At 39.6% G+C, this 12372-nt stretch overlaps 1 protein-coding gene across 1 annotated transcript in view; it reads left to right on the top strand.

Annotated features, from left to right (window-relative positions):
- Positions 1 to 3295, top strand: part of RBM33 (RNA binding motif protein 33) — a gene marked incomplete at its 5' end in the record, with an annotated part of 86496 nt that extends 83201 nt beyond the window's left edge. The window contains 2 exons of the mRNA XM_010018991.1: positions 2177 to 2265; positions 2462 to 3295. Of these exons, the coding sequence (XP_010017293.1) occupies positions 2177 to 2265; positions 2462 to 2510 (138 nt within the window). The remainder of the gene's footprint in view (positions 1 to 2176; positions 2266 to 2461) is intronic.
- Between the last annotated feature and the right edge of the window lie 9077 nt (positions 3296 to 12372).

Raw genomic sequence — 12372 nt, forward strand, 5'->3', positions numbered from 1 at the left:
GCCCAACTTTCTCAGCCTGTCTTCATAAGGGAGGTGCTCCAGCCCTCTTATCACCCTTGTGACCTCCTCTGAACTTGCTCCAGCAGCTCCATGTCCTTTTTATGTTGAGGACACCAGAACTGTACACAATACTCCAAGTGAGGCCTCACAAGAGCAGAGTAGAGGGGCAGGATCACCTCCTTTGACCTGCTGGTCACGCTTCTTTTGATGCAGCCCAGGACACGGTTGGTTTCTGGACTGCAAGCGCACACTGAAGCCAGCTCATGTTCAGCTTCTCACCAACCACCACCCCCAAGTGCTTCTCTGCAGGGCTGCTCTGAATCTCTTCTCCACCCAGCCTGTAGCTGTGCCTGGGGTTGCCCCTACACAAGTGTAGGACCTGGCACTTGGCTTGGTGAGTTGCCGATTACCTGTTCAAAAAGAGATAAGTAGGCAATTTTAGTAGCAGACTTAACCTAGGAATTTGACATCTTCCTTAAAATGCTGCATTAGATTGAATGAACAGGGAAAACATTAGTTGGATTAAAAATTCTTTCACTGAAAGATCTCGAAGTATGTCACCCTTAAAACATATCAGTGAGTGCGGTTGTAAGTGGTTTCCCAAGGAAGAGTTGTTTTTCTAAAGATATGTGGTACTTTTTTAATGATAATACAGAATTGATGATACAGAATTTTTGCAGGTGAAGTTCAGAATCCTGGAGACTGACCATCGTAGTGCTGGAATCATCCAGATGTAGGGGGATGCTGCTGTGTTCCAGGAGAGATGCAGGAGCAGAGAATTATGTTTCTATTTATCCATCAGGAGGTTACAGCGGAATCTAGAAAAGCTTTAAGGTTCCTGTATACATACATATGTGTGTGTGTGTAAATATATCCAAATATATATAAGCTCAGTACAAGACTGGATTGGCTTTATGTAAATACTTTATGCACAGGAAAGAAGAATATTAGTAGTTCTTTAATTCTGCAGCCAGAGCCATAAGAACAGTTGGAATGAATGTGCTTCAGCATAGGCCATTAAACATGCAAAACCTGCTGTGAGATAGTCGCCATAGTTGCCATGGCATGGAGCTTTACAATTATAATTGAAGCCTTCAGAAGATCAGTTTTAACCTAGTTACTGTGAAATTTCTGTGGCCTGTGTTCACAGGCAGTGGAATGACAGGATCATAGTATTTCTCTCGTGAATATTCTGCAATGCTGAATACTTGTTGCATGTTCTCATTGATTGTTGGGTGCGTACCTACTTGATGTGTAAAACTTCATCGTCTCGAGTTTGTCAAATGTCTTATTGAAAAATACGCTCTTATACCTAAAATTCTGACTTAAAGCATCAACTTTAATCTTAGTAAGTCTGGTAAGTTTTCATCACCAAGGCCACAAGGCTGCTCTCTGAGACCATCTTGGCATCACCTGGACTTCTTGATGCAGTAGGGAGCAAGGACACGAGTTCTCCAAAGCCCTGGCTGAGGGGTGGTCAGTACTATACAGGGGTTTTTTTGATCGTTGCAGCATTGTGAAATGCTGCTCTTGTGGTATGGGAAGCACATATCCGATGGACTTGTCTGGGTAGATGAGTGTGGCATGGTTTCCCATTACTAGGAGGATTTGGAAGTGGTGACCTAAGCCCTTTTCATGGTGGTTCAGTGTTTCAGGGTTTCATGGTGGTTAGTGTCTATGAAAAGCTAGCCACTTGTTTTTGGTCAAGCGGTGTGAGGATGTGCAGTCTAGAGATCAAAGCCTACCACTTCTTTTTCCTAATTTTGCCCTGTTTGACCTGTGGAAAGCCCTGATCCTTTAACGTACATCAGGTGAATGACTCCAGGTGCTTGTGCGTGAATTTGAGCTCTGCCCAGTTGAATGTTTCTTACTTAGTTGGTGTGAGTTTGGCTGCAGGGTTTGGGTCATCTGTGTGGGTAGAATTGAGGAGCTGTTGCCTTTGCTTAACGTGTGATGGTCTGGGGTTTCCAGTTGGTACAGTTGCTTAATGCAACAGCTCAAACACCTTCAGCTGCGTCCCTGACTGCAGTCTCAGAAGTCTCTTTCCATTCCCTGGGCACCAATAAGAAGAAAGAAATATGTCAGAATTTCCATCAGTTTGTTGCAAAATGAGGGGGGTTTTAAGTGGAACTTTAAGATAATATTAAAAATACATTTTTGCTTTTTGTCTCTGCAGAGTTTACAGATGCTTCCTCAGCAACGGAAGGCCATAGCAAAATTTAAGGAGCCAGCACATGCGTTAGCATTTCAACAGAAATTCCACAGGTAAATAATTAAACGCTGCTGCTGCTTCAGTTCCTTCCCTCCCTTCAAAAGATTAAATCAGTCTCCTCTGCTCAATGTTTCTTGTAATCCAACCAAGCATCTGTTTATTAGTGACTTTCATAGAACCTCCTTGTCTGTTCTCCACCCCTAGATTCAGTTTGAGTACCAGGATTAAATTTCTTTTAACTTTTAACAGGCACATGATAGATCTGTCCCACATAAATGTGGCACTGATAGTTGAGTGATGGCTGCTGAGAGAAACCCTGACACTAACAGAAGCATACTGTGGAGCTACATGAGGCACAGTGGCAAAACCATCGGGTTGTGAAACCTTTCAGCTTAGTCTTTAATTGCTGTGTTGAACTACAGAAAGCAGCAAGATGTTCTCCAGAAGAGCAGAACTTGAGAGGATCTGCAGAGGTGGAATTTCTGTTGGGTTTGTTCACGTTCTATTGTAACCACATGGAACTACAGATTCTTTTTCAAAACGCTTTCAATGCACGTAGACACTGTTCTTCAAGATCCTACTGTGTGATCACAGTGACTTGAGAGAGAACGTTTACATCGAAAGATTTAAAAACTTTCTTCATAGCAAAGAATATTTGATAATGGTTGCTCTTATCTTCAGTTTTGAATGAAAACTCACTTTTCTAAACAAAACACATATAGTTACATTGTATATCTGCGAGCATAGAAGGTATTCTTGCATAGATTTAAACGTGGTCTACTTCACTGAACAGCAGTATGCTGAGAAGCTATGGAGGTGACACTGGAAAATTGTAGTTTGGATCTTTGTAAATAAGTTAAGTCTGTCTTTGCATTTTTCTATTCCAACACAGACTTCCATCTTCACCTTCCAACTCCACTTATTCCATAAAACCCTGTGTAGGAATAACATTGCTGTATTTTCCCTTGGGTTTTAAAAACAAGGATCTTTGCCCTTCAGTAGCATTGTGGGGTAGTGAACTCCAAGTTGTAACTAGGTTGTTTTAGATGATGCTGCCAGATAGAAGGAAAAAGAAATATTTGGTGGCTCATTTCAAAAATGTTACATAGGAAGAGTGGTGCATTCCTAATAGTTCTCTTGGGTTAGTGTTTAATGATTGCCTTATGCTTTATTCTTATTAGGGTTTTTTTCTTTGGGATTTATTTTGTGACTGATGCTGAACCATAAGAAACCCATAACTGAAAGGACTTGGTTTGATGTGGTGTTCCCGATAAAATACAGGACTATAAGGACACTGTGAATCTGCTGGTGAATGTGGCAGTTCCCAAAATTATGTGCAAACATTAAGGAGCTTATATTTTATTCAAAGTAAAATCCGTAATATTTCCTTTTGGTTAAGAACCATCTAGATGGTGTTGCCAAAGGAACAATTTTTTCAGTTACTTCTGAATAAACTTATTACAATGTCATCTTTATATTGGATTCCAGTTTTTATGAACATTTCCTTAATTTTAGACCATGAGCTTTTGGTTCATCCTTTATTTTAGGAATACTCTTAAGCACTCCACTTGCTGCTTGGAGGGGGGCGCTTACAGAAACCTTACAGGTTTGTTACCTGAGTGACCGCAGGAGAACACTATTGGTATGTAATGAAATGGGGTCCAAAACAGGCATGCCAAGTGTAGAAGGTGAACTAAGGAAGCTTATAGTATCATAAAGTACCATATAGTTCTTTTTTTTTTTTTTTTTTATTTAATTTTAATTATTTTATTAAGATTTCTGGTAACTAAGTCACAGAGACCTAATTGGCTTTCTTACAGTTTTGGTCCAGATTTTCAATTAAGAAGATGTTACTAAAAATAATGATTGAATAATAAAATACTGTCAAAAATCTAGGTAAAACTGCTCTTTGTTCATTGAAACAATACAGAATAATGTAGTACTTTGGAAGTATTGTACTGGGAAAGAAATTGAAAGGATACTCTAAGCCCATTTACAACTTAGTGATGTGACACTTTTGCATGGAAGTGAGTTTTGAATTTTGCACCTGTCTGTGTAGTTCCCCATTTGTGCTTAATACTTAACATCCAGCACAATTACTACGCATAAAGTGCTATTAGTGCTTCAGGTAGACCCAAACCCAGGACAGAGAACAAGCCGCAGGTAGGAGGTGCCTGGTGGGAGCCGACCCTGAAGACTCATGCGAGGTGATCTGCCCCGTGCTGCTTAACTCCTCACACCGTGAGCACTAGGACCCCTACGCTGCCTCCTCAGGTTATGTAGTTTTTATTTTCTAAGAACTAAATGCTTATCTTTAAAACAAGTCATTAAACAGTTATTCATCTCACTGTTAGGGAGCAGCTTCTTGCAATGAGAAGGATGGCAAGACATCTCAGAGTGGAGCGATAATAGTGCATGTCTGGAAATCTGGGCTAGATGCAAATGCCAGACAGGCCAGCAGCTGAGTTCAGCAGTAGGAACATCTGCAGTTGATCAGCTGTCCTGTCAGAAGCAAATGTTACTGACATTAGAGAGTTTCTTGGAGCCTAAGAATATGGGTTTGATTCAAAAATCAAAGAAGTTTGTAGAAATGCTCCTGCTTTGGGTTTTGAATCTATCCCAGAGAGGCTGAGGTTCAGCCAACTTCAGTTTTAAGAATTTTTATTCAGTTGGGGTTTAAAAAGAATAAATTTTTGAGGCGAATGTGTGGCTTTGGAGTAAAGACCTGAGTTCACCTCAGGTCTATTTAGATGTTGGAGGCAACGTAAGCAGTGCCTGTTTAATGACTAGATGCACCCCCTTTAAAGGTGGTTGCAGTAGTATTGTTTGTGCATAGGCAGGGTACAGGCGGGTTGGTGGTGGTCATTTTAGCTGCTTATTGTAGTACCTGGGTATCTTGGTATATATAAACATACTATATGTATGTGTGTCTATATGCATTTTATTATAAACATACATACATACTCACACCCTGTGTTGTCACCATCTCTCTCTAATATCTTAAAAAACTCAGTAGCAAAAGTAGCAATTAGGTGAGTCATCTGTTAAAATGTTTGGGTTTTGTTAGTTCTCAAATCCTAACTTAAAAGTGGATGTCTTGGCAATGATCAGCTTGTATGATACAGCTCTTTTAGATCCATTTGCTGTCTCCTCCCAAAAAAATCCAAAGGAAGTAGAGGTAAAGCTAGAGGGATGTGTTCTTGCCATGTTCTCTTTCAGCACATAGTTAAATCTGAGCATCTCAAGTTAATTTCTTGGAAGATCTGTTGCAACCATTATCTTGTTCTTTCTTTATCATGCGTTCAAAATACAATGCAAGAAAGAAGAAGAAGGGGGGGGGGGGGGGGAAGGCATTTAACGTAGTATGTAAATATTGACCTTTTAAAATTAAAATGTTACTCAAAGTGCTTACAGTCAACCACATCTTAGCTCTTTGTTAGGTTTTTTGTGTTGTCTTCTCAAAGTTTAATGGATACAGTTCCATAAATGTTGATGTGTTTTTGTGTATATCTTCAAATTTTTATAAAGATGCTAGTAAGTCAATACATATATCCTGATCTGTGTATTATTTGTTCACAGTTTTTATTAGCATAATTTTATAATGATTTTAATAGGCACCTCCAGGAGGTGATTATATGAACCCAACTTTTTTTTTTCTTCTTTTTTTTTTTTTGTTGTTTCCAAATTCTTTTATTTTCTTCTTGTAGCAGTGGAGAATTTACTTTATAACTAAAATGATTTTGCCTTGACTAAAAGATTGGATTGGCCGTACGAGCTGTGGTGGTTTAGTAGAATGTCCTACCTTTTTCCTTTTAATGATTAAAAAAATAAAAAAGCTGTCCTTTAACTTTTGAGGGGAAATACAGTGCACTGTCAGAGCAAGGCGTGGGGTTTCTAGGTTTGTTCCATTGTGCTGTGCAATTACAAATGAGGTCTGTCGTGTAATATTGTTCTCAAAAGTTCGGGATATTTTGGTTTTACACGTAATTCAAGTCGGTCATGTAACACGTCGGTTCATCGCAATGTTGGCAACTGGTGTGGCACATGTGCTGTATGATGGAACGATGTGCAGTGTTCGGAAAGCTCAGCGTAGTTGGTGCTAGGCAGGAAGAGGACAGGTCCATAGCATTTCACAGCTGGAGGAGCTGCCGTGCAAATGTTCATCTCAAAGAAGGGTAAAGACTAAATTTAGACAGGGGTATTGTTTGTGGCCCACATACGTCTCCAATACGACTTCGGGAAAGAAGAGTAAATACGGGCACCCCCTCTGAAACGTATCTTCAGATACCTAGTTTATTCCCCCATTTAAATCTGAAGATTTACTTTGGATTTCCAAATTTCTGTTAAAGAAGTCCTTCCAGCCATTTAAATGCCAGGCAGACTGAGCACATGATGTTAGGTTTCCACTGCAAGGATATAGATGAGAGAGACTTTTTTATAAAGCTGTAGGTTATTTCAGAATAATCCTGAGGGTCTTCATTGTTTTTTCTTAACATTATCTAACTAACTGGAATGAGAAAAAAACCTTCCACTTCATGCTGAATTTTTAATATATTTTTTAAACATAGTATCTTTCATCTCTTTGACTTGAAATTATGCAATTTTCCCAGAAGCTGCTGTAGGCGCTTCCTCTAGGTACACACAGTAACTGCGTGTCTGTATGTGTGTGTGGATGCAGTGCCTTATAGCTGGGGTGAGAGGGGTAGTGGGAGGGTGGGTGGCCATTTCTTGGGGCTTTTTTGCCTGTTTTTTGTCTAACTTGGGAGATATCCTGGGTTTGTTCTCTGGCGTAGCATTATGTTGTTCGTGTCCTTTGCGTAGTACTGTGTTTGTTATGTGAGTCATGATAATCAGCGGTAGAAATCTGGCTTCACCTGTTCACTGTCAAAAAGACATTTTTGTTCAGGGAGACATGAACAGTTTTTTCTTTTTTAATTTTTTATTTTTTGTGCTTTTAATTTTTTTAGCAGCATGTTGGATGAGAAATTAAATGTGAAGGAAACAAATCCTGAACAGATTGCAGAAAGTTAGCTGTGTTACAAAGGTCATTTAGGGTAACATAGGGCTTTTGTTTCAATGTTACCTTAATCATGCCTTAACCTCTAATTAATTCATAAACGTAATACTTGAAAGTATTTTATCTTTAATTAATATCAAATCCTAAGGATTTTATGTAAGGTTTTCCTGTAACCTGGTTTTTAATCGTGGAGACGACTTATTAACCACATGAGCACAGGGTCTTGTGTACAAAAACACTGATTCATATTGGATCCTTACGTATACCAACTTCTGGTATAATATGGTTGGGAAGGATCATTTTGTTCTTCATAACACTGCTTGTTGTAGGGTTGGGGTTCTTTATAGAAAAAAACCCAAAACCGAAACACTTCCATTTTCTACTTCTGTGCTTATTTTGGTGGGAAGTATGGTCCTTATTGCACTAAAGAAAACCTCAAGGGGAAAGTTAACATCACTGGGTCTTCTAGGTACCTGTGTTGCTTTCTCTCTTCTTGGTTGGATGTACTGATTTTTCTAACTAACTGGAAGTGGGCTTTACATACACACTGTATTTCAACAGGTTACACTGCTTTTATTTAATATAACAGCACTTGGGTTAAGTGATTCTTACCATATAAACAGTTTTAAACAGTATTACAGATTAAGAATATTTTTGTAAAAGAGCCTGTGTACAGTTAAACGTAGCTGTATTGCGCTGTTGTGTGTAGTCACTTGGAAGATCACAATTCAAAACACTGCTGTGTTAATGTTATGTTTGCTTAGTGGTTCAGGATTTTCATTGTGTGCATAGAATGGTTTTTAATACACATTGTATTTCTTCCTAGCATCCGTCATGCTGACTTTGGAACCTTACAGTTTTATTCCTATTTATATAATAATAAAACCATTTTTTTGCAGGATTTCTTTTTCAGATGGTGAAACTTCTCTCAACAGTTTAACTTGTAATTAAAACACATTTCCACTTACAGATACAGCAGAGACGAGATGCCAACACTCATTTATTCACAGTTAATCTTCTGTTGCATACAGTGTTTACTGATACAAAGTGCCCTTAAAATAAGTCAGCTTTCTTTTTTCCTAGGGTATCCTTTGCCTCTACCCTGTGCTTTCTCTCATATCCATCTCATTTCCCCCTGTTTTTCCATCAGCACAAGGATATTTGTATCCTTGTTACGTTCCTGCCCTTTTCACTCTGTTCATTTCTCTGGACTTTTTCCTATATTGAGTGCACTTCGTTCAGTCTTCTGCTCTATTTTCTGTTCTTATAGCTCTTTTGAGGATACCTGAAGCCTAGATCTCCCACCCTGGAAGCACATCATATACTGTACTTTCCTTTACAGGCTTTGGTCCATAAAGATGATGTTCCTTTTGCAGGTATCACACCTTAGGAGATGTTGTGCATCCCAAAGCACTGGAGAAGCATCACTAAACAGTTTTGCTTTGCAGTTTTACCCATGCTGGAGAATTAAAACATTTTGTTTACATGCTCTAGCATTTGTGGCAAGCCAGGCGAAACAGGATTAACAACTCTTTTATCCTTTTCACTTTTTCAGGAGTTCTGTTCTTGAATTCAGTGATAGTAATAGCACTATTTTTTTATTGCCATGTAGAAATATGAACACTGTCGACACGATTCTACTTTCTATTACTATTACTGAATGTGATCCTTCCTAACCTGTAAAGTCTTAAACGCTGTATATATGTGGGTATTTTGAGAACCACTTCAAATGTGTTGCTCTAATATGGATTACAGAGTTTGTTTATTAGCAGTTCAGGATATAAATTCAACAGCCGACTCTATCATACTGACTCCACTGGGAGTTCATCTGCCTCATGTTTTCTACGGCATCATCTGCACACAGTGTTTACTACTGATTTCTTGAATGTAATACTGAACTATACCAAATCCTGCACTTTCATAAGAGATCTTTGTCATACCTATTTAAGTGAATGTAAAAATGGAAACACAAGATGATCTCATGTACATGTTTTTTTACATGTAATTTCATGTTTGAAATGTCAACGTGTATATCTATTTATTGTACCTAAAATATGTCAATAAAACTTGATCTTTATCATATTTCCTCTGTTGTCATTTGATGTACAACTTAAACTTCAAACTTGTCAGAAAAAGCTTCACATACCATGTTATTGTATGATTTTTATTCTGCTGCTTTTACATCAGCATCTCAGCACGGGGTTCTTTCAGCTGTGCAAAGGTGCCCCAGATGGAAAAACAGGTGACTGAGGATAGGTGATAGGAAAAGGGGCTAGGGCTTGTGTGGCCAGTTCCAAGGGTCTGGAGGTTTTCAAGGATGTCACAGGTACAGGAGTGCAGAAGCTTTTCCACTTCTTTTCAGTCATACTGACATGTCTAATAAAAGATCTCTGCTTTCACATATTGCCTGTCTTAAGACGTGAAGAGGAGCTCTCAGTATGGTCATCATCAGTTGTAACCTGAACACAATTACATCAACAGAAATCGAGGCTAATTGTATCAAGCAAAGAGGTCAGATTCGGCTGCCTTGCTCGTCGTAGGGTTTCTTAATAGTTTGTTAGAATTATTCACAAAGTTAAATGCAAACCATCCCACTGTCGCCCTGCTATCACTGGAGGTGGCTACCTCTGATCCTGCACATGCATTTTCAGTGACGCGTTACTAGCAAGTCACATCATCATTATTGGGGGTAGATCTCAAGAGAACATTGTTACCTGGGGGCAGACTGATGATACTCCAAGGTGGTTGTTCTGCTTCTACCTCAAAAGAGGACGTGTTAATGACAAGCAACACAATGACCTTAGAAAGCTTGATCTAAAAATGCCTCTGATGCAGTGATTTTTATAGTGAGCAATGTAAAAATAACCACCTTTGCTTACAAAGTTCCAGCTTAGTTTTCAACTCATAATTTTGGTTTGAATTAATAATAGGAACACACCGTAAATATCCATGTGATGTTGCAGCATCACCTCTTCCATATCTCCTCTACAGAAAGCTCAAAGCAAAAGTAGACCTCACCAAAAACCTTCAAACCCCAAACCTGATGAGTTACATCTCCTTGCTGCTTTGTACCTTCTTACCCTGTCTCTGTCAGTCTGCAATCTTGGGACTTGAATTTGTGTTTCAGTGAAGTCAATGCACCACTGAGTATCAACTCATCAGCCCACTCTTGCAATAAACTGAACAGGTTAACCATTACACAGCGCAGGGAAACAAGCTTTCTTTTTGAGAGCACTGGTTAGGATCAGACATACGAGTCCATGGGGTCTTCAGAAGTTAAAATGTCCTGCTGATGAACCTGTAATTTCGTAAGATCTCAGGATCCTGCAGGGGTGTGCTTTGAGAATTAGAAGGCTGACAACTGCAGTGATGGAGGAAACCCATGGGTTCAGAAACCAGTTGAAAGGATGGAAAGGGAGTGACCAAGGGAGGTACAAATAAACCTTTGAAATCAAATTCCGAGGTGCCTAGTGGAGCGCTTCAAAACTTGGTCTTGATTGACCTTAATTAATTTGTAACAATCTGGGCAGGAGGAGTTGGAGTGTGCTCACCAAGCGTGTTGGGAGACTCACGAGGGAGGGCTCAGATGAGGAGGAGGATCGGAGCATCTCGGAGGAATTGGATGAGCTGGAGAATTAGAATAATAGAGGTGAGATTAAATTTAATCTTGCAAAGTGCAAGACCGTGCACTCTGTTGTTAATAAATAAGGGGTTTTGCTGTAAGAGTCACTGGGAAAAGAGAAAGAGCCGTGAATTAATTGCAGACAGCTGATCTACGGATGTGGTGAACTATGAGAAAAAAGACAACTGACTGCCTTTTTAGGATGGATGGGTCAGGCACTTCCAGAATTGATCACTGGCATGTATAGTATGAAGATTTAATGCTGGATTTCAAAACAGCAACCAACTACCTCCCTTCCTACAGCCCTCCCCTTGTGAATATTTATTTTGGGGAGCTTTTTGAATGGTTCAGCTATCAAAGATTTCCTCTGATTTTGCTCTACAAATTCAGCCTTTCAAAGGCCAGGGTTTAAGTTATAGAAAACATCCTTAGTTGGGTTCAATGAGAATTGACTGCTCACACGGTGCCGCTGCTCCTCGGTTTCAAATGTCAATTCTGGTAACTGCTGAGTATACATTAAATATTTTCACCCATCCGTGTTGTTTTGAAAAGATCCCAGGGGGAGGTACGCCTTCAACTGGTGAAAAATTAAAGATGCTGACCAGGAAAATCATTCTGTGGAGATGCGGTCAGCATTAGGGATGCTTTGGAGAGGGCTTGGGAGCTGACCGTTTCCATTTCTTCCAATTCTAGTCCCATATTCCACTGGTTCTTAACTAATTAACTGCTTTTCATTACTGATGAGAGGGTTCTACTTCCGTAAGGATTTAAGACAACAGTGAGAGGATGGACTGAATAGCCGAGCAGCCTTTTCCAATCCTGTTTTCCTGGGGTCACAAACAAATTGGGCTGTGTCTTCCAAAGCTTAAGTATCCCAGTACAGCATTACATAATCATTACTTAGAGCAGAGCTAGGATGAACAGAAGAAGAGGGTGTTTGGAGACTTTACCTTCATGTACCCATGCAGTGAGTCAGGTACATGACACTGTGCTCCATGCCTTCCATGGCCTCAGTTAACATGGACCTCACCCTGCAGGCCAAGCAGGCTGGGGAAATAGCTAGAAGCTTCAAAGGAAAAGGTAAAAGGCCACTGTTGGCATTTGTTTTGGTGTAGAGGTCAGAAGATTTAGTGGTTGGGGTACCTGCCTGCTCGTACAGCTCCTTGCAGAGGAGCCTGAGGTCTTCAAGCTGTTTTTCCAAGACGTATCACAAGGAGTTTGGGCACCTTCTCAAGTATGAAGAGTCTATTTAGCAAAATGGTCCTGGAGCAAATACTCATGAGCATAGGATGCTAATATTTAAGCAATGTAGGGTAATAATTTAAGTTAGTAGTGATAGGTGGTGGCTGGCCTCAAGTATTTTGCATCCCCTTCACTAGCATCACCTAATTGTTAAAAAATGATCATATCTTTCTGAAATCTAACATTTTAAGAAAAGTTGATAGCAAGCGAAATTACAAACAACACAGCACTTGTCATCTGAATCCTTACTGCTTTGTGCTTAGACAGGGCTTTAATAAA

Source organism: Nestor notabilis, unplaced genomic scaffold (genome assembly GCF_000696875.1).
Source record: "Nestor notabilis isolate BGI_N333 unplaced genomic scaffold, ASM69687v1 scaffold6017, whole genome shotgun sequence".
NCBI lineage: Eukaryota > Metazoa > Chordata > Aves > Psittaciformes > Psittacidae > Nestor > Nestor notabilis.